The sequence below is a fragment of the Trifolium pratense genome, linkage group LG2, assembly GCF_020283565.1.
Source record: "Trifolium pratense cultivar HEN17-A07 linkage group LG2, ARS_RC_1.1, whole genome shotgun sequence".
Taxonomy (NCBI): Eukaryota; Viridiplantae; Streptophyta; class Magnoliopsida; order Fabales; family Fabaceae; genus Trifolium; species Trifolium pratense.
In genome coordinates, this window is record NC_060060.1 from 45996241 (window position 1) to 46019083 (window position 22843).

Below are 22843 nucleotides of genomic sequence, written 5' to 3' on the forward strand. Positions count from 1 at the left end.
TTGACAAATAATGGTCTCGTATATATTTTTTAATCGAAAATTAGAAATTTTATTAGGAATATCTAGGGTAATTTAGTAAATTTGATAGTATTTAACTTTATTTTATTATTATTATTATTAATAGTTAGTAGTAAACTTGGTAGTAATATTATTTATTTTATTTTATTTTTGATGAAAAATATTGTTTTAATGAAAAATATTGTTTATGTTTGTTTTTTTTAATATAGTTATTTTTTATGTTTCTATTTCTATATTCTTATTTTTATGTATTTAGCTTATTTTTCTATATTTTTTCGATAATTTATTTTTATTGACTAAACTCTTAATGACAGTCAATTATATGATGTTTTTATTGGTATTTTAGAGTAGTTTTAGTAGCAATTGAAGACCAAAAGCAAGCAAATACCTGGAGAAATGAAGTTACTTGGCCAAGAAGCAAGAAAAATGAAAAAAAACATCAAAAAGGGCAAAAACAGAAGAAATTATGCGAGCCATCGTACCACGAAGAGATCCATCGTGGCACGATAAAGACGGTTGAAGAAAAACAGAAAATCTGGAGAAAATCTTCATCGTACCACGATACTATCCATCGTGCCCACGATGAGACGATTTTGAACAGTATCGCGGCCACGATGCGTACAATGGAGCGCAGGTAAAAGTCCAAGGAGAGTTGGGAGAACTCTAAGGAGGAGGCACAGAGGGTCAATGAGCTCCGAGGCAATAAGGTTCCATTCTTTTATTGTCTTTGTAATTTATTTTTCCTAAGTTAGGTCGAGTAGATGAACTCCCTTATGAATGTTTGAGATATGTAATTTGGTTCGAAAAAGTTTATATTCGATTGTTATTCAGTTATTTTCCATATTTGTCTTGTTTTAATTATTCGTTCTTAATATTGATCACATTATAGAATGAACCCATATGTAATTAGCTGTTCTCGTGACAACAGACTAATAGGCCCGAAAATAAAGGCAATTCAATCAGCCTATATGAGACCATTAAATTCGGTATTTGCGGAAGGGGGTAGAATTAAGAATTACACATAGTTAAATTCTGCATGTTTAGGTTAATCAATCAAGGTAGAGAGAACTTGTCAAACATTGAACTTCTAAAGGTAAGGACGCCTTTTTAAAGGTTGAACCCGTTAAAGGTGATGATATTATAAAACCAAGGGAAACCTATCAACCGTTGACTAAACTCTAATCAGATTGCAATAGAAATAAGGAATGGTAACACTGGACTTATTTTAATAGAAATTAATCGGTCGGTCTATAACTAATAATGAAGAAAAGTATAACGTTGGTTACCAAGCAGGAATAAGGAAGGAATTTGAAACACTTAAAGCACCTCGTGCGTCTACTCGCACCACCTTTTATTTTAATTGTCTTTTACTTTTCTGTCATTTACTTTATTGTCCTTTATTTTTATTAGTCAAACTCTTTTAAAACCAACAAAGCGAATGCAAAACAATTTACTTTCTAAATTCCTAACCTAAGCGAAACTAGTAACTTTGGCACAATCCTTGTTGAGACGATAATTTATCACTTTATTACAGCTTGGTAGCGATTCTTTGCACTTGCAGAAAACCCCCATCAACTCTCTATAATCTTTTTATTGTTTTTTTTTTCTTCCTATTTTTATGCATAGATTCCTGTATAATATTTTTTGGATAAATTAGTAACTTTGATTATAATCGATTTTAATATATTAGTAATAGATTTATTTGTCCACGGTGTAAAAATATCAAGGACTAGTTTTATATTATTTTTTCGTAGAAGACTAAATTAAGTTGAGAAAAGTTTGTGAAGGAGTAAATTGAGTCTTCACTCAGAAAACTATAAATTTAAATTTATGTGAGTTCAGCCAAATTTTAAAACTATCAATTCAATGGCTCTAAAAAAGGAAAGCAGAAAGAAAAAAACTAGGTAATATAAATAAATAAAAAAAAAACAGACATAATTTTAAAAACATGTGCATAAAATAAATTTATGGTATTTTCAAAGCAAAAATAAAATATATATAAATTGCAATTAAAATGATGTTACAAACAACTTCATCATATTCAATTCATAAGCCACAGAATATTCCCATGATTCTACATGTTGTAATATAACAAAATTGATTCAAGATATATTGTCACTCTGCTTCTGCTTCTTGGTCCTAGAGTTATCTTCCTCTAAGGACTTCAATTTGTTCTTTATTGCAGCTATTTTCGCACTACGACTCGTCTGTCCCGTGCCACCGCCAGTGAGATGCAACTTGTGCCCTTCACCAACTGCTTTTGTAGAGCTAGAGGGTGTTTCTAGTGCATATCTCTCACTTGCAAGGCGAACAACCAATGGCCGGCCGCAAGCTAGCTTCCCGTGCATTTTCTCCTTGGCCAATATTGCTTCCTGCATTCTCACTTTAATAATGGAAATCAGAAACTGTTTGAATGTGAAAGTAACAGAAGTATTCCATTAATATACCTCTTTTGTGCTATACTGAACAAAAGCAAAACCACGTGGTTCCCCACGTTTTGGGCCACGAGTGTGCCACAGGAAGTCCTCGGACACTATCTTTCCATATGGATTAAACATTTTGAGTAGAGCAGCTCTGGAAAACGATGGAAACATAAAAAAGGATAAGAATATGCATGAAATAGATGAGGCTTCTGCCAAGGTAGTATTTAAAGGTTCGTGACCACAATCTGGGCCACAACATCAAGGTTTTTGATGTCTTCACAACCGCGATTGAGACAGAATCAGTCGCATTTGGTTGGGATTCTTGCAATAACAAGGATTGTGACACAGCTGCAATTGTTGCCATGATTTAAAAACTTGATTCCTACTACCAATTGTAACAAAAACGGATACAGCGTGTTTGTTTGGATTTCAATTCTAAGGAACTCAAACCTATGTTTCAAACAATCTATCTATCTTGGTTGACCGACTCAAAAATAAGTCTTCGCATTTGAGCTCTTTCAACTGAAATCCAAACACATTTTAAGAAATCAAGAAATAGAAAGTGTTAGCATTTGCCAAAAAAACAATTAAGCCATGTTAGGGAGTTAGCAAGTCTCACTCTGTAATTCTAAGATCAAGATTGCCAATGTAGAGTCTATTGTCACACTTATCATCAATAGAACCATTAGGATCCTGCATTGAGCAATTACATGAAAATTAAGTTCTAGAATACAATGAGATGGCACATAACAAAACCCATTGGATCAATTTTAGATACTGTCATGTTAAGTAAATTCCAACTGTTTCAAAATATGAATTCATTCTCAAATTAATATTCATGGGATGGTATATAATACTCTTATTCTGCCAATGTATTGTTAATGACTTCTTGCAAAACATTTTTCAGTCTAATAGAAGTTTTTCCTTTACCTATACACGTACTTTTGGTGGAATTTACCAAATTACAAAAATATACACACAATGCTTAGACAAGGAAAATCATACTGACAGGTCAAAAACAGCAAAAAAAATTCCTACTCAAACAAGTTATTACCGTATTAGAGACATTATGCATGAAGAGCAGGATAACAAAATTCATAAAACTAAAAAATTAAATAAAATGGCATACAAACAAAATATAATTAAAGAGATCAAACATTGAACATACCATGTAAGCAAACACAGCTAGTGAAACTTCAACCAAAACTCTGAAGCGCCAAATGTGCACGACCCTGCAAATTAAAAATCAACCATAACTGATAACAGTCAAGACTTTACATCATACTCAAAACATGTTCACAAAATCCATTGACAAAACAAAAAGTAACTTAGATATAGTCCATTGAATGCAGTATGTCACTGTGTACAATCCAACATAATACCGACACATAGTTACATTCAATCACATAAATTTTTTAAATTATTACATATTTCTGTGTCGGTGTCTTATCTGGTGTCAAGTGTTTGTGCTTCATATATAAAATAAGGCTTAACTACACATTTGGTCTCTTACGTTTATTTTAGGTTTCGATTTGGTCCCTGACGTTTAAAACGTATCAATTTTGTCCCTTATATTTTTACCGTTTGCATTAGTTAGTCATTTCCGTCAATTTTGTCACATGTGGCAACCAGTTTGCATATGTGTACAAACACGTGCACACTTGGACACACTGACACGTGGACTAAATTGAAACCTAATGGAAACGTAAGGGACCAAATTGAAACCTAAAATAAACGTAAGGACCAAATGTGTGGTTAAGCCATAAAATAATAATCACTTATCCGACACATGGGGAGTTAGTCAATTTGTAATAACAAGAGCTCAAGATGCAAGAAGATTAACAGTTTTGTTACATCACAATTGCTTGCAGCGTTGTTAAATAGCAGCTACGGTGGCGCCACACCACTATAGCGTAGCAGAATTTGGACAAATTGCTATTGTTCCGCAATCCATTATTTAGTACAAAATGTTGTCAAACAGCAGCTTTTTTTTTTATTCATTGATAAAAAATATTAAAATTGGCATGTGATCAAATTTTCAATTTTGCAAAATGGGTTCGGTATTTCAAGAACATTATCACACCCTAAATTGAAAAATTCCCATTTCATTTAAACCAAAATGAATAACAATACGAAGAATTCACAAGCTATTATCGATTTCCCGTAATTAACAATCAAATTATTCATTTATAATTGCGTAGCTAAATGATGATTATGAAAGCGAAAATTGTTATTAAAAAACAAAACAAGTTGATAGAAGGAAGAGAATTACCGTATTGAATAATTGAAACCGTTGGTTATTATATGTAACAGATGCAAAGCCAATGAATTAGGGTTTTTACTCTCTGTCTCTGTGTGAATCTGTGTCTCGCGCAAAAGACAGGACAAAGAAACAAGCAAACAAGCTCACATGGAATTGGGCTTCATTCATCAACTTTTTTTGTTTTTTTTTTGGTATATTTTTTCTTTTCTTTTTTATATAATAATAACTTAAACTAGAGAATAAATATATTCTTTTTTACACACTTTAATCTCGATTATATTTTTATTTTTATAAATCTTTCTATTGGTCTTTGTAAGCCTTAAATTTGGTCATCTTATTAGGACATTGATTGATAAAATTCATTTGAGAAGCAAACACCAAACAATTATCCCATTGGTTTCTACTTTCTAAGGACTAAAGCACAATATTAGAATTCTTGTAAGCCAAATTAACTAGCTGGAAATCATATTCAATTCAGAGACAATGTTAATCTTTGTTATGTACAATTTAAATTCGCTTTATATTTATAGCGGTCCTCCCAATTTTTTTCTAGTTCTGCGACCGTCACTAACCACAAAGTAGTAGGACTTGCATGTATAAAAAGGGTAGCACTATAAGTGTTCCACTTGATCCAATAGGTCGTGCGAGGATACTATAAAACTTCCTTAATCTTTGGAGCATTAGTTTGACATGTTAACATTCACATGATCAAGGTTCACCATACTAACAATAACTTTTATAACAATAAGCCGCCCTAATTTTTTAGAGAGATAAACTCCTTCTTTCTAAGTTTTCTTCTCATCATTTCTTCAAAAAGGGAGTGATTTGCATCTTTTTCTATTTGCTTTAATCTAAATAAGTAGTTTTCACATAGATTAAATTTTCTTTTGTGAGTTTTTTTGTGATTTCGTCGTCCCGTCTTTGTGCGGTGTTTGCATTTCCGTCTTGTTGTAGTGTTTGCATTCCCATCTTGTTGCGGTGTTCGTTTGATTGAATTGGAAGATCAACCTCGGTACATGGTGATTAATTTCGTCGACGATGCAGATTCGGAATTTTATCACACTATTGTAAGCATGAGTATGTCATTTTATGTTATTAACTTGGATGATGTGAGTTTGTTCACAGATTCAGCCTTTTCGTTTTTAGTGGTATTGAATTTGTACTTGAATCTGATGTACTCTACCAATTTGAATGAATAAATATCATTTCTTTTAGTAAAAAAAAAGTTCACCATGCTAAATAATCTATATCTATATATATAATTTCTAAATAGTTCTTCTTACTACTTCTATAAACCCTAATCCACTTAACCAATTAAATTTCTTCATTTAGCCACGTCAGCCACTTATAATGCCACATCACTTCTCCTTACATCATTTTCATCTCTATCTACATTTCATATACTTATATTTATAACATTTATGGAATTATCCACTTGATTACCTCATAATTGTAGAGGAGAGTGAAAAGTTACGTTTAATGTGATGGTAACCACTATCATCATCATAATATTATTGCTATATTTTTGTGAAATTATTGGCTTTAGACCTTTAGTGTGTTGTTTGATCGGTTATATCTTATGTATAAATAGCAGTTAGATCTTTAAGCATGCATACATTGCTATTAAGCTTAATTTTTAATTAAAAAAATCACTATTTGAAATGGGTATATTTTGCTAAATTTTACCAAAGTGTAATGGGTATATCCAATTCATTTTTCGGGACAACGATGATACTCAATGGTATGGTGACTACAGAAACAGGTATTGTATTTGAACTCTAAAACTAGATTTTAAATTCATATGTTTTTCCTACGATAATTCTTTTTTTTTTTTTTGCATAAGTATGATAATTCATTTTAGGAGAGATCAACATATTTGGAAATGAACTCTAATGTGAGGAAGAAGTTCAAAAATTATGATATGAAAAAGGTCACTGATTGTGCAGCTATTATCTAAAACTTTATTTCCATTCACACCATTGAGGCTACATTTAGTTATAATAATAGCTGTTATGAAGAGATCAGCTGTTAGCATGAGATTTTTAATTGAAAATGGAGAAAGTTCAACTATCAAGTGATTCAAGTCATTGAAGATTGCCTCGTGTTAACCTGCTAATTGAAAGTTGAAGTTGCTTTTAGGATACTCTCTTTTTTCTGTTTAATGTTTCAATTTTCTTCCTTATAGAAAAAGGTTATGAAAATAATTTTTGTATTAATGATAATGGAGTAGTTTATTTGTGTCAATTTTTGTAAATTATATAGAATATATATGTAATAATGGAAAACAAATGTTGTCCACAAATTCAACTCAACTTTTAAAAATATCATATATGATTGGAGTTTAAATCTCGGATCCTCTATTTTATTATTATTATTTATTATTTGGATAATATTTATTTCAATTTTTCTGCATTATTATAATAAAATAAAAAAACCGTCACACCCGTGCTTCGCACAGGTAAGGGTCTAGTTTAATGAAACTTATCAAATTACTCCTTAATTTGTTATTTTTAAATAATAAACATTAATGATTTTTTGGTTCAAATAAAAAAGATGTGCATTGTCAACATTAATGAGGCATAATTTTTTTATTTTTTTTGTGCAAGAGCATTTTCTTTTTAAATAGTGGAAGGATGAATCATTTTGCTAACATTCAAAAAACATTGTGAATAGAACATTTTCTTTTTAAATGGTGAAAAGGTGAATCATTTCGCTAACATTTAAAAATATTGTGAATTTAACCAACAATAAATTGATCTAAGTAGTAAGAATTTTTAACCTTTAAAATAATTGGTTAGTGATTCAATCTTTGACCCTTTAAGCAAATGGTTGGAAGGAAATAATTCATTTTATATGCCGTACATATTTTTCAATTGAAACTAGTCATCACTTACATAAATATTTTATACCTATATCATAACAATCAACAACATTTGAATTTATGATCGGCTAGATATTGTGGAGACTAACCAAAAATTATGAAAGAGACTAACCAAAGTAGAGACTCTGGGCATTAATGATTGCTAAATAGACTCAAATGGAAATAAAGCACCACATCTCTGGTCCTCAAAGTTGAACAAAGCTAGTTGATTTTTCAATGGAAATTAGTCAAATTACAGTAGCATTGCCATTTAGTCTTTGACAATGGACTGTACCAACAATAAAAAATTTAAGTGGTAAGGTACTAATAAGGTTCCACAACACACAACAGAGACTAGTAATATATTTGTGTAGATAGAAAATTTGGTTTTTAAAGAGGAAAATATACTTTGTGTATAGGTTCCACAACACACAACAGAGACTAGTAATATATTTGTGTAGATAGAAAATTTGGTTTTTAAAGAGGAAAATATACTTTGTGTATAGGTTCCACAACACACAACAGAGACTAGTAATATATTTTTTTCAACACAATTTTTTTAATACTTTTTTTAATGATAAAAATTTAAAATGAAGGGATAGTGACTCGGTCTAAGGCAGCAAAGATCTAAATGCTCTTAGAGTATTTACAAAGGTAATTATAGTGCATCTTTTTCTATAATTTTTAATACATGTTCTAAATAAACTATGAACTCATTTTCTCTCGTGAAAAATAAAATTGTAAAAATAACACAAGTTATTAAAAAACTTAATATAACAATTAATAATCTCTTGTGATTTTTTCAAAAGAATTTTATATTTAGGAAAACAAATATTATTTATTTAAATGACTCCAACCCCATATTCCCAAGATAATACATAAGAAATTAAGGAATCTTCCAAAGGTACAAGGAAAGTAATCAAATAAATAGTTGCATTTTTCTGGACCAAAAAAATTATTTACATTTTTATTTTAAGTATCCGAGTTACTAGACCGCTTAATGTGATTCGAATGTTAGGTCTAATATTAATTAGTTTCAATCCTCTCCCGATCGCAATTATGAAGATTGAACCGTGATCATTCCTATAAAATCTAACGTCAACCACCATTAGATTAAGGAGATATTCTTCCATGGACCCAAAAATTTGGACCACATTCTTGATCACACACAAGAAAAATAAATATAAAAAAATAATAATAAAATAATATATAATTTTTTAAATGATTAAATTATTTATTGTGTTTGAGTGTGTGATCAAATTTAATTTCTTAATCTCATGACAACATAAAAATAACTCTAGATTAAGAGTAAATTACTTGCATTTTGGTTAGGCAAAAACTCACTAGGTAGGTAGGTACATTGATTTTTTCTATATTAAATAAATAAATAAATAAATTTGACATATTTTAAACCTTCCCAAAAGATCCACTAAATCTACCAAACAATCAAAGAACATTAATATTTATCACCAACCAGAATCTAGTAGAACTAATTCTAGATGCATCAAAATAGAACACACATGTCATGTTAAGCAATCAAAAACTTTGTTTTCAAACATTACCACTAAAAGTCCAAAACAATGAAATTATTGTCAATAATCTATTTGACTTGTACCATCACCAAACCAAATTCATGTTCATGTACTGTTTCTTTTCTTCTCTCTTTATTACTCTTTCACTGCAAAAAAAACTTCAGTTTCTAACTTACACTTCAGTTTCTACATATTCTTCATGTGAATTCTAAACTCCAAAAAAATCATAATTTTTTTTTTCTTCCATGGATACTAAAAATCTGATTCTACATTTCATTTTTCTCATTTTCATTCCCTTTTCATTCTCTTCTTTCATTCCTATAGATAACTATCTTCTCAACTGTGGATCAAATACCAATTCTACCCTTTTCAATAGGCTTTTCATTGGTGATGATGATAAAACCAACAAAGATTCAATTTTTCTCTCTTTAGACAAATCAATTTCCTTAACCAACCAAAACCCATCTCCAAATTTGCCTACTTTGTATCAATCTGCAAGAATTTTCACCAAAATGGGAAGTTACAGATTCATGTTGAAGCAAAATGGTACCTTCTTTGTTCGTTTTCATTTCTTTACTTTTAAGGCTCAAGGCTTTGATTTAAAAGATGCAAACTTTAGTGTCATGGTTGGTGGAAAATTGGTTATGAGTAATTTCAATGTCAATTTCAAGCATAGTAATGATAGTACTAATGATGCAATTATTAAAGAGTTTATTTTGAAAGTGGAGTCAAATTTACTTGAAATTGTGTTTAGACCTGTTAATGATTCTGGTTTTGGTTTTGGTTTTGTTAATGGTATTGAAGTGTTTTCTGCTCCTGAAGATTTTGTTGTAGATTATGGTACTAGGTTTGTTGGTCCTTTTGGTGTTAAGGAATACAAGAACCTTTCTTACAATGTTTTAGAAACTATTCATAGGATTAATGTTGGAGGTATGACATTAACTCCTTTTAATGATACCCTTTGGAGGACTTGGATTCCTGATAAGGATTTTCTGATTTTTAAGGAAGCAGCTAAGACTGTAGTGAGCACTCACACACCAGATTATCAGAAAGGAGGTGCGACTCGAGAGATCGCGCCTGATAGTGTTTATATGACAGCTCAGGAGATGAATAGGGATAATCAATCCATTTTAGCTTCACAATTTAACATAACATGGAACTTTACGGTAGCTTCTGGTGGTGTTAGAGTTCGACATTTGGTTCGGTTGCATTTCTGTGATATTGTTAGTCCTGCTCTTAATTTGCTTTACTTTGATGTGTATATCAATGGATATTCTGCATATAAGGATGTTGATTTGTCGTCTCTTACTTTCCATATGCTTGGATCTCCGCTTTATGTGGATTTTGTTGTTGATTCTGATGATTCGGGTGTTATTCAAATAAGTGTTGGACCTTCTGATCTTAGTAGTTCAATGAGGAAGAATGCGATACTTAATGGCGCAGAGATAATGAAGCTTGTGAATGTTAATGATTCAGATTCAATTGTTGCTCCTAGGAAAAAAAGGTTGGTGTTGGTGTTGGTTGGTTCGATTTTTGGAGGAATTGTTGTTTTACTTTTAGTCGTAGCTGTTTTTGTAGTTTGTTGGAGATGCAGAAAGAAGAAACCGAAACTAAGGTCAGTTGAAAGTGTAGGATGGACGCCGTTACGCGTGTTTGGAGGAAGTTCGCTTAGTAGAATGTCTTATCCGTCTCCCAGTTCTTACGGACATTTCAGTTTGAAAATCGCTTTTGCTGATATACAATTAGCAACTAACAATTTCGATGAAAGTCTAATTATAGGATCTGGTGGATTCGGTATGGTTTACAAAGGAGTTCTAAGAGACGGTGTGAAGGTTGCTGTCAAGAGAGGCATGCCAGGATCAAGACAAGGCCTTCCAGAATTCCAAAGCGAAATAACAATTTTATCCAAAATTCGACATCGCCATCTTGTTTCGCTAGTTGGATTTTGCGAAGAAAATTCAGAAATGATACTTGTCTATGAGTATGTCGAGAAAGGTCCACTCAAAGATCTTTTGTATGGTTCAGAAGGACTTCAACCTTTGTCGTGGAAGCAGCGTCTCGAGATATGCATCGGTGCAGCTCGAGGTCTACACTATCTTCACACCGGTTTTTCTCAAGGAATCATCCACCGTGACATTAAATCTACCAACATTTTGCTCGATGAAAATTATGTTGCTAAGGTTGCTGATTTCGGTCTTTCAAGATCCGGACCTTGTATCAATGAAACTCATGTGAGTACCAATGTGAAAGGTAGTTTTGGTTATCTTGATCCGGAGTATTTTCGAAGACAACAACTTACGGATAAATCAGATGTTTATTCGTTCGGCGTTGTTCTTTTTGAGGTTCTTTGTGTTAGACCAGCTGTTGATCCACGACTCGATAGGGAACAAGTAAATTTAGCAGAATGGGCTCTTCAATGGCAAAGGAAAGGTATGTTAGAGCATATTATTGATCCTTATCTTGTCGGTAAGATCAAAGTAAGCTCATTGAAGAAATTTGGTGAAACCGCGGAAAAATGTTTGGCGGAAGACAGCGTTGATAGGCCGTCTATGGGTGATGTGTTATGGAATTTGGAATATTCACTTCAGCTTCAAGAACGTGATCAAGAAGTGAATGTCACATATGATGATAGCATTGATAATGCAGAATTGAATGTTACATCTTCCATAATTCCTAGGAATCCTCCTAACAGCATGAGAATAGAGGGAGATTATGATAACAATTACTCTAATGTAAGTGCTACCAAATTTTTTTCACAACTAATGACTAGTGATGGTAGATAGAGATAGATATGAACTCTCTTAGACTCTGTTTGAATATTATAAAATGAGCGGAATAAAAGAGTTTTCAAACAATTTTTTGAGTATTTTATGATGGAAAGGAACAATAATGAGTACTAACATGTACTTATGGAATGCAGTGATAGGCAAGGACATTGTTTGGATAATCTTTTTTTTCTTTTTCTTTCTTGTTGTGTGAAATTTAAGAAATGCTATAAAATTATCAAAGTGTAACTTTATCTAATGTAGTTGCTTTTTATTTACTCAAGAGCTGAGTGAGCTTGTCAAAATTTTAATGAGCTACATTTTAGTTCAGTTTCATCTTATAATTGTTTCATTTGAAAGATCAACTTCCTCCTAATATAGTAAGAAAAATCTTAGGTAAAGTACTATAGTTATTTTTTTAAGCCGAGTATTTTTTGTGTGCAACTGCAAAGATTAATATTTCGAGTCTTGTGTGACCCAAATGGGCGGCAAGTTCTCTCCAAAACTTTTAAGGTTGTTGCATGCCTATGCCAAAGATCAAATCCAGGATCTTAGTTAAGTTAGAAGAGACTCGTGTTATCTCATCTAAGTGTTCATTTTACACTAAGAAATTGTCAAAATTGCCTAAACTACTTTTTTTTCTTCCAATTTTTAAGGGAATCAATTAGGTGAACATTCACCAATTAACAAAGCACACTTACGTATGATATTTTACTTATGTTTGATCCATATGTTGGATGATAGTAACATTTAGCTCTTTCAAACAGCATATTTCACTTGAAAAAAAAAACAAAAAAAAACTCAAGATTAGGTAAAATTGTTTTCAGGTAAAAGGTCAAAGAATATACTTTGAAAGTTTTTTAGTTTCTTGAGAAAGGCATTTTGATGCATAAGAACGATGGTGATATGAGATTTAAATAATTATCATCTTTTAATTTGATTATGCTGGGCAAGCAAAAAATTGGCTAATTTTAAACAATCTTCAAAGATTTACTTCCCGGTTGCTCAAAATCAGATACTTCTCAAATATTAATTTTTTGACGGCTAATACTGAACATAATCTTAGTTTTGTTTGGAGGAGTTTATATTCCACTAAATTTGTAATTAGAGAAAGTATTAGATAGATCGTTGGACGAAGTGATAATATATCTCTTTAGAATGACCGATAAATATGTGATGATTCTGTTAAATATTTCTCATCATTTAGCCTCTGTTGATTATTTATATTTTAGTGACACCTTAAATTCCCAAGCCCGGTAATTTTTATTGATTTGTAATATAAAGGTGGAACAAAATTACAAACATACACACCCACATCCCAACACCAAACAACCACTTGCACCCAATATAATATAAAACAACCTAAAACTCGTATAAGAAGAACAACTAAACTAACATGAGTACAAGGATGACAAAAGCATGATACGGACTACCGTGTAATAATAAATGAATGTCGACGTATATTTAACGAGTTCAGAAGAGTTGAAGCAAAATTGAAACAACGTGAAAAGAATAAAAAACACAATAGAAGAGTAGGGACAAAATTGAAAGTGCAATATTAGTCTGTTTTATTCCATTGGATACACCCGAAGAGGAATGAAAATTTAAAGAAATGAGTGGTATTGTCCATTTCATTCCATTCATTTTTTACAAAACCAAATATTGGAATCTGATTCTATCTCACTCCATTCCATTTCATTCTACCACTTTACATCAATCCAAACATAGCTTAAAGAACGCCATCGATGTTGCATTCCACCCAAAAAATTCAAAGGAGGTTGCCAAATAATTTCCTTGATCAAAAGATGGGTGAATTTTCACTTCAAAAGCTTTATGTGCTTTTATTCTTGCTAAAACTGAATGTTTTGAACTAAGATGCAAACTTCATTTTAAATAAATTCTTAATTTTCTTTTTTTTTTTTTTATATTGAAGAGGGCTGGACGTCCGAAAAATTATCTTTTTATTTTTAAATAAAAACTATAATATTGAATTTTTAATGAGACAAACAAATAAATCTATTCACACTCTTGCTACGAAAACTCCATTTTTATTTTTATTTTTATTGATTGATACTACCCCATTTTTATTTAGTGTTCAAATTCCTATTGATATCCCAAAAACAAAATAAATATTTGTTAACATGATTTTAAAATAAAAAACAAAAAATGGGTAGTTTGTGTGTAGTCACTATCCATTTTTTTTTTCTTCTTTTTCTCCTCCTCAACTAACGGAACTATTCATAAATTTTCACCGACATATGACTAAAAATTCGAAAAACGGAGGTCAATTCCGTCATTTAAAATATCAGCATTATTCAGCAGTAGCTAGTTTGTGTGACCGTTAGTTAATAATGCTATTGCTTTCCATGATCATGACTACGTGGGACCCACATTTTGCAACTCCCCGTTGATAATAATCAACCAAACACGATCCACAAGTGATTTCCAGCTGTAAAATAATGGCATACCCGTAATTTCAAGAACAATTGATTAAGGTCATAAATTAAATATCTTTTCAACATTTATTTTAATTTTTTTTATACAGTAAATATATAATTTTTTTGTCAAATAACCTAGTGACTATAAATTTCAGTGTTAAGATGAATACGTGAGGTGTCCATATCCGAAATTCGAACCGGCCACTGGATATATAATACTATGTCTCAAGAACTATTATAATCTCTATAAATATATTTTCAATCTTCTTATGTAAATATACATAAGAGAAAATATCAAATGTTTATATTATTATACCGAACATATTTTTACTTAAACGTTTATATCTTTTATGTGTCTCTATTTATCTTGTGCAAAGACTTAATTATTATTAATAATATATTTACCGTTAAAAATCTTTTATTATGCATTAATATTTTTTTTATTATGCATCAATATTATAGTATTCACTAAATAATCATTAACAAAGTCATATTTAATGTAATTCAGTTGGTAAGAACATCATATTATACTAGTTCGAACTTCACACATTTTACTTATTTATATTTAAGATGTAATTATTTGAAAAAAAAATCATATTTATTTAGTTGTAACAAATAAATAAAATTATATTTTTTACAAAGTAAAAAAAAGTTTAAGTATTTTTATTTGACAATTGTTTTTAATTTATTTTTGGACCGATTATTTGACCAAATTTAAACTTTAATTTTCTATTCATTTTCTTCAACTTTCTTACATTTCTTATCTCAATTTATTTTTCCTCAATCACACGCAAACACACACTATTTGCTTATATAAAAAAAAAACACACAGACACACTCTCTCCCTCGCTCCACCAATATAAATAAATTCCCAATCGAAACGAAAAAATCTTCGGATTCATTACAGAAAATTTCTCATAGGGTTTTGATTTTCAGAATCTCGAGGCTAAATCTCGCTTCAATTCTCCATTATATATAGACAGAGCAAAAAAAAAAAAACGGTTTTGTTTTGTTTTTGATTCTTGAAATTCGAATCATTTTTTGAGATACCCAATTAAGTAATTAGGGTTTATAGAGAAAAAGGTGAAGTGGGGTTGAATCAAGTTGAGATTTTGTTTGTGGGTTTGAAAAAGAAAGATGACGGATGTGATACTGCATATATATGATGTGACGAATAGTGGATCCGAAAAGGCTAATAATACCATTCTTCAGATCAATAAGATCTTTAAGGATGGTATTGGTCTTGGTGGCATTTTTCATAGTGCTGTTCAGGTTTAATTCTGTAATCACACTCTTTTTTTCTTTCTTCAAATTATTGATTATTATGTTGTTTTTGTTTCTGTTGTTGTTGTTGTTGTTGTTTAGGATTGTATCACTGGATCCCAGATTTTGTTTTGTTGAGTTTTTTATTTGTTGTCTGTAAATTCTGATATGTGAGTGTGAATATATCTATTTTTGGTGTTAATCCTCCCTTTCATGACGGGAGAAAGAGGCCCTGGTAATTCAGAGTTCCGTGTTAACCCTCCGGCCTTGGTAATCCAGAGTTTGGTGGTGAGGTAAGCAAAGTCTAACCAATAATTGTGAGTCGAACTCGATTCTCAAGAACGATTTGTCCTTGGGGTGTTTACTAACCACTTGCGCCTAATTATTTGGTTGAGTGTAAATATTGTTGAATGTGTGACTTCTTTGCTTTTTTGTGGTGTAATTATTTTTTTTTGCTTTACTTTTGTAAGAGGTTTAGATTCAAATTTATTCTCCATTTTGTAATTCCTATTCAATTATTTTTGCTTTTGTTTGTGGTGTTGTTTGTGTTAACTGTTAAGTAGGTTAATTGAGAAACAGAAAATGACTAGGTATATAATAAAAGTGAATGTTATTTATGGGAATTATGAGTTATGATGTGAGTGTATATTTTGCATGTATCTATGGTGTAGATACATGGTCCATTCGTGCTGCAGTTGGTGTGAATAATGAGCATGCTGTTAATTAGTGAAAATTTGATAACTTATTTTACATATAAATACTAAATGGTTCTTGTGCACATTTTTTTCTTTGTTGTAACAAATTGGAGCAGCGTTAAATAAGTATGGCAGAGATGTGTTGAAGGTGGTGTTAAACAGAAGATGGATGTGTAATTGTGTTAATGTGTTATTTTCTGTTTTGCTTGGAAAAATGAATTACTTAACTTACAATATTTTTGAGAAAATTAAGAGCAATTATCAATAAATTATTAAGTATGAATATGTATTTGTGTGTGTTTATTGTAGCATCAGCTCGTGTTTTAATGTTTTCAAAGCTAAAACTACTTGACATGGGTGAAACATGCAAATAGAGGTGTGTCATTGTTTAAACAAAAACACACTAATGCTCGATTTGGATATTGTGGCCAATAATATCCTTTCCTGCTAGGAGAGACACGTGGCCGATAAAAACCTTTATAACCAATGCATTCTTCTCATACTTTTTTTTGTCTTTTATATTATGAGGAAAATGATAACCATAATAAAATAAGTCCATAAGAGTGGTTTTGACCTTTGTTTCTGAAATCAGTACTCTATTCCTCGATATGGGATATTGTATGGGGAAGTTACCTTATTATTGTTGTCACTATTGATCTGGCTATATGTGTATATATGTATATTATTGTTATGTTATGAGTTCTATAAGGGTACATTCTACTTTGACAGTCTCAGTCCCCACATAGAAAATGTGAATCTTTTTGTTTGGTTTATTGGTCATTTATTTACAGAATCTTTTTGTTTGGTATCTTATTATGCATTGAGTTTTTCAGCCGAAAACTTTGTTTTTTCCTACCTTCTACAGCTTCCTTGGTACTATGATAATCCTATTGTCTTGTCACATGCCTGACATTTTAGGATTGTTTGTTATTCTGTCACAGATTTATGGAGATGACGAATGGTCATTTGGATACTGTGAGCAAGGTACTGGAGTTTTTAGTTGCCCTTCTGGACAGAATCCAATGTATACCTTTCGTGAATCCATTGTTCTAGGGAAAACAGACTTTTCCATTTTCAAGGTAAATCAAATAATAAGAGAACTCAGTAGAGAATGGCCTGGAAATTCATATGATCTGTTGGCCAAAAACTGCAACCACTTCTGTGATGAATTCTGTGAAAGGCTCGCTGTACCGAAACTTCCAGGTAAACATGATTGAACTATGATGTTGCTTTTATGTGCATTATCATTTTTTTTATGTTAAAAGATGGCCCCTGTAATATTTGAGATCCCCTAATGTGCACTTTCAACAAAAGCGTTGAACAGTGGACTCTCCTGTTATCACACGTTACAAAAGGTTGCCCCAATATAGGGCTGGGCATCGGGTGGGTTCGGTCGGATTCGGCCTGAAAACTGCTCAACGATAGAAAACCGATCAGGCTAAAATTACACCCACTTCCGACCACTTGTGTCAACGGTTTGAACGGGTGACGGACTTGGCGGGTGTCGGTTTGAGCGGCTGGTTTTCTTCGGTTAACAACTATGTTGCCTGAAGCTTTTTTTTTTTCTCCCAATTCATCAAACCAACTTTGATTTCATAGTTTCTGCGCTTATCTGATCTATAGATGGCTATTTTTATTGTAAAGAAGAAGTATGAGTAGAAGTCAAAAATATAAAAAAGAACATTTTTTTTCTATATTTAATAATAATAATGGAAGAGTGAGAATGTGTGGTGGAAATTTCTGCAGGCGCGTACTTTTGCTTTAGCTAGTTTCGTAAATGTGTGGTGGAGTACTAATAGTTTACTGAGTGATGTTTATAGTTGTGAGTTTCTAGACAAGTTATAGGTGCTAGGTGTCTATGGAGTTGTGAGTTTCTAGACAAGTCTGTTTCTCTCCTCTCTAAACACGTTAGCTTTTTATGTATACAATACAATAACAACAATTATTATACTTTTCTTTCTTTCGGTTGGTTATGATTACCGTTGGGTTATAATTTCTGGAACCGAAACTGACCATTAGAAACCACGCTTACTCTGTTTACTTCATTTTTTGGACCCGACAATCAACCCGGCCCGCCCGCGTCAACGAATTACACATCGGTTTAAGCGGGTCTCGGGCGGGTCAATAATGTTTGCACACCCCTACCCCAATAGTTTGAAATAAATAGTCTGTTTTTTGTTGAACTGTGAACTGAGTTACCTATTCACAGGGTCTGTACTGTGTAGCATGCTATAGTTGAGTGTCTTTTTCAGAATTCATATACACACTCAGCCACTGATGCAGGGCAGAACCTGGAGTTTTAGAGTGTTGTGTTTTTCCACCCATACAAACATAAGTTCTAGATCTTATTTGTGTGTTATAGCACCATTTTTTCTTGGTAAGAAAGATTTCCCTGTGACGAGAATTTTAGTAATCTGAAAGGGGGTAGTGTGAGCGTTCACCGTTTAAATCAAAGTAGGGCTCCCTTTTGTAGAAAATGAAGAGGTTGAGAAACCTATTTTGATTTGTGTGCCATGCTTCCTCCCTGGTAGATACTTGGCATTCTGAGGGATCTTTCTCTAATTTCTTAGCCTCTCAATTCCCTGTTTTCCCTCTTCTAAATCAGTATAATTACCCAAGTGCCACTTTCCTTGTGATATTTGATAGTTTTCCCTTTAAATAACTTTATTTTTACTTCTTATTTATATATTAAAAGAAATATTTAATAATTTTACATTTTTAATGTTGTGAATGCTTGAAGATTCTAGAAAATTCTCCATTATTCTGTTTTAAAATGGATGTGTGCCGATTCCTTCTGCCTCCATCGTCGCCTTCTAAATAATTGCAACATGGTGGACAATTTAGCATGGAGGAGAGTGTTTCACTTTCATTTTTTCTTTCAACACCTATTGGAACACTTCATCTTGACCCCATTTGTCACGTTTCTTCCCCAAATGACACGCTTGCTTGTTATGATTACCGAGAACTTGCAAGTACTTGAACTTTTACTTACCCTGTTGTAGGGCTGGGCATTGGTTCGGGTTCAGGCCCAAACCCTTGAACCGTTCGGACCGACGGTTGGAATATACAGGCCCAAACTCGAACCTAAACCAACATCAGTTTTTTCGGTTTTCGGGTTCACGGTTTGGGCCGGTTCCGGTTCGGTATAAACGGTTTCGGCTAAACATTAGGCTACTTTGATTTTTTGGCCCAATACAATTTTAGGTTTACTTTTTGTCCAATTTTTTTTTTCAGTTCTTGGGCAATGAAAACTAATCACATTGTTGGGCCATTATTTTCTATTTTTTGTCCATGTATTTTTTTTGGTCAAGTTTGTCCATGTATTTTTTATCTATGTTTTTAATGGCTACTTATTTAAATTTTTTGGTCCAGATTTTGGGCTATTGGCCGTTATTTTCTAAATTTTTTGTCGAGTTTTGGCTACGTATTTTAGTCATATTATTACAATATACACACAAATAAAATTAAATACAATAAAATATTAAAAAATGATCCTAATCAACTTTTAAGAAAATAAAAATTACAACATATCGTTGATTTTTTCCATTAAAATTCAAATACAATCAGCTATGATGGAGATCCTGATAACTTCAATTTTAAACATCAGCAATCTTCTTGTTGAGTAACCTAGCCAACTCCATCAGCAACAATACTTCAAAAAAGTGCAAAAAGGAAAAATAACGAAGTTAGAAGGTAAAAATAGATATTCTAAAAAACACTAAAGAATAGATCTAGAAGGAAACACAATACAAAGAAAATCAACAAAGAAAACTTTAAAGCAAAGGAGAAAACTTGAAAAAGAGAGATAGTGAGAGATGGTTGATGCTAGCAGATTTGTGAGAGATGGATCATGAAATCAACAACAGTAAATAAAACAGAACAACAACAACAAGCAACAGAAAGAAATGACAGAGAGATAGAACTCACCGAGAGGGATGGAAATTTTATGCAGCCACCGCTGCTTTTAGGGTTAGGAATGGAAGGAGAAATGGTTAAGATGTAGTGAACTTCCCCTTTTATAGAAAATAAAGCTAGGGTTTGAATTGGACCATTTTTAAATTGGGCCAACATTGGGCTTCTTCTTATAACATGATAATATTACAAATTTACAATACATATTAACGGTTCGGGTTTCGGGTTCAAACGGGTTGGATGCAAACACCTGTGACTCATTAATATACTCTAAGTAGAGTTGTATTCAATGGACTTGCATACTAAATTTATATGATAGAAATAGAAATATCAAATATCTACCAAACTTGGCTATTGTTTTGCATTAATATGCATTTTACTTCGAAATAGAAATCATAAGCGCTGTTGGCTTGAATATATAGAGTGAAGTTGGGAAATGATCAAATTGAGTTTATTAGGGTTATAGTGAAGAGTGAGAAATGCTTGGATGTGGAGAGTAAATTTAGCCAGTTTCAAAAGTACTCGTGCATAGAAAATGACACGTATTAAGATAATGCGCCAGTACCCATTTTATGTCAAGTGACTGCAGTTTTTAAAGCGATCCATCTTTGAGTTATTGCTTCTGTACATTACTTTTTAGCTTCCACTGTGTTTTCATACAGCTTTCATTTCATGACAGGTTGGGTTAATAGGTTTGCGAATGCTGGTGATACTGCCATGGAAGTTGCTGGGAATACAGCATTACGGGTGAGTTATGATTTCAAAATCCTCTTCCTAAGTGTCGTGTTACATTATTTCCTTCAATTTTCTCATTGGAACCTAGATTTTCTTGTGCTTTTTGCTTTGAATACTTAAAATTACATAGCTATTATATGGAGCCTAGATACTCCAAAATTGCTAAAGCATCAGTGGTATACCTGTATCTGATACCAATATGCCTACCACCTTCGTCAAAATATGTTTCGGTGATACTTCATTGATACTTCAATAGCGATAACATCTCCAAAATCTTGTCTTAAAACATTTTGCACAACGTTATTCTTTATCATGCTGTGAACAGAAAATTAGAGTACATACTCTTTTTGTTCCTTTTTCGAGGAAATATAAAAAATATTAAGAGGCATGGTTGACAGAGTGGATAGGTACACTATCTATTCAATATAGTGGCGACCACTGACTTATTTAATTTGTAGAGTTGTCCGTTGCTGAATTAGACTTTGGAAGCTATGGTTTTTGGACAACGAGAATGTATGAAAATGATAAAATTAGCATTAGGCAGTAAAAAATTAGTAGTTGAATAGAGTCAAGCCTTAAATTTAAAAAGGACTTGTGATATTTTTCATAAGCTTTTGACGTATCTAGTTCATATATCATATCTTTACTGGTTAAGAATTTTCCATATTCTTGTATCCATATCATATTGTACCTGTGTTGGATTAAGTGTATCTATCTGCATTGTAGGTTATAGTAGTATTGGCATTGTGACATATTTTGAGAAAACCGATGCACTAATAATATGTCCTGGTTATTACAGTTCCGGCAAGCGAAAACAGAGATTGTAACAGCGAGCAAAGTAGCATACAGGTTCTTATTGGGTGTTACAAACAATGTTACTAACAACATTACTAACAACGCTACAAACAGTGTTAAACCAGGACCTGATTCCCCCAACATATCAAACAATGAAGTGTCCTCCCCTAGATTTCAAGCTTCTTGGTTGAAAAATTTGATTACTAATGGGGCAAAACCATCCACTAGTTCAGAAGCTGAGAATCAAAATGGAGCTGTTCCTGTACAACCAACAAGAGAAGAAGATGATAAGACTCTGCTACAGCATAATTCATCTTCACATTATGATAGTTGATTGAAATAGAATCCATGTCAAAATTGCTTAGTTACTTTCTGCAATGGATTGTAGTATTTTGTAAGTTGCAAAAAGGAAACATATTTTTCATAGTATTCATTGTGGATTACCTTTGTTATATAGTTCCGATGAACCCCACGAATGTCGTTTATAGGGGCTACTACCTGAAGCTATTCTCCGATCGGTACTTATATCAAATGTATAATTTTCATTTGTTGCTCAACTTCAAATCTTATTATTGGTGGTTCCTAGTGAAACTATGTTAAGTGAAAGGTAATTGGGTTGTTTTGTGTTTCTTCTTTGAATATCTGAATTGATCAAATAGTTAAATTCATCACATGATTTTTTTCATGTATTCAACTGCATAGTGTACAATGGATGTAGACCTTTTTTCCATTAATTCATTGTCTTTATATCCATGTGCTTGGTCTATGTTGTTTCTTATGATTGATGCAAGTTTTAGTAGTAACATAATGGGAATGTGTATGTGTCGTTATCTTGTTTTTGTTTCCACCTATCAAATAAACATTATAGAAAATAATATAAAACTATGAAAATGCATATTAGAATTAGATTTAATGATTTTAGAAATTTTTCAAATTTCAATATATTATGGATTTGTTTATTTTGTGAAAACATTTTCTATTTTTTAAATTTATGTTAATCTTACTTGCTAATATTGAGATATCCAGCAAGAAAAAGTTTACATAGTTACAAAAAACATAACATTGTTATTTAATATTTATGCATGTATCCTTACCAACAACGGTATTCCATTACTGTAAAAAAAAAACAGTTATTCATGTATTA

The 22843-nt window shown here is 31.9% G+C and overlaps 3 protein-coding genes across 4 annotated transcripts; 2 read left to right on the forward strand and 1 right to left on the reverse strand.

The window, feature by feature from the left end:
- Positions 1-1982: 1982 nt before the first annotated feature.
- Positions 1983-4905, reverse strand: LOC123908542 (probable RNA-binding protein 18). Of its 2 annotated transcripts, XM_045959214.1 has the most exons (5): positions 4714-4905; positions 3610-3673; positions 3061-3134; positions 2466-2592; positions 1983-2390 (listed from the first exon to the last, which is right to left on the reverse strand). In XM_045959214.1, the coding sequence occupies exons 2-5, from the start codon at positions 3610-3612 to the stop codon at positions 2121-2123; spliced, it is 474 nt and encodes a 157-aa protein (XP_045815170.1). In that variant the 5' UTR covers positions 3613-3673; positions 4714-4905; the 3' UTR covers positions 1983-2120. The 2 variants fall into 2 exon arrangements, with proteins under 2 accessions (XP_045815170.1, XP_045815171.1); XM_045959215.1 differs by lacking the exons at positions 3061-3134; positions 3610-3673; positions 4714-4905 and having other exon boundaries at positions 1983-2401; positions 2466-2511.
- A 4116-nt stretch (positions 4906-9021) lies between these two features.
- On the forward strand, positions 9022-12144 carry LOC123910405 (probable receptor-like protein kinase At5g24010). Its single transcript, XM_045961500.1, has one exon. It carries the CDS (start codon positions 9342-9344, stop codon positions 11877-11879), a length of 2538 nt encoding a protein of 845 aa, XP_045817456.1. The 5' UTR covers positions 9022-9341; the 3' UTR covers positions 11880-12144.
- A 2899-nt stretch (positions 12145-15043) lies between these two features.
- LOC123908849 lies at positions 15044-22338 on the forward strand. The gene is made up of 4 exons (XM_045959576.1): positions 15044-15571; positions 17199-17460; positions 20849-20916; positions 21704-22338. The coding sequence occupies exons 1-4, from the start codon at positions 15437-15439 to the stop codon at positions 22031-22033; spliced, it is 795 nt and encodes a 264-aa protein (XP_045815532.1). The 5' UTR covers positions 15044-15436; the 3' UTR covers positions 22034-22338.
- The last annotated feature ends 505 nt before the right edge of the window (positions 22339-22843 follow it).

Excerpts from the sequence above, each read along its gene's own strand:
- LOC123908849 (XM_045959576.1), top strand. The coding sequence starts at position 15,437 with ATGACGGATGTGATACTGCATATATATGATGTGACGAATAGTGGATCC. Across the intron at positions 15,572-17,198 it reads TTTTTCATAGTGCTGTTCAG|ATTTATGGAGATGACGAATG; the intron begins GTTTAATTCTGT and ends ATTCTGTCACAG. Across the intron at positions 20,917-21,703 it reads CTGGGAATACAGCATTACGG|TTCCGGCAAGCGAAAACAGA; the intron begins GTGAGTTATGAT and ends TGGTTATTACAG.
- LOC123910405 (XM_045961500.1), top strand. The coding sequence starts at position 9,342 with ATGGATACTAAAAATCTGATTCTACATTTCATTTTTCTCATTTTCATT.
- LOC123908542 (XM_045959214.1), bottom strand. Across the intron at positions 2,593-3,060 it reads CTTGATCTTAGAATTACAGA|AGCTGCTCTACTCAAAATGT; the intron begins GTGAGACTTGCT and ends ATCGTTTTCCAG. Across the intron at positions 2,391-2,465 it reads TTCAGTATAGCACAAAAGAG|GAAGCAATATTGGCCAAGGA; the intron begins GTATATTAATGG and ends GTGAGAATGCAG.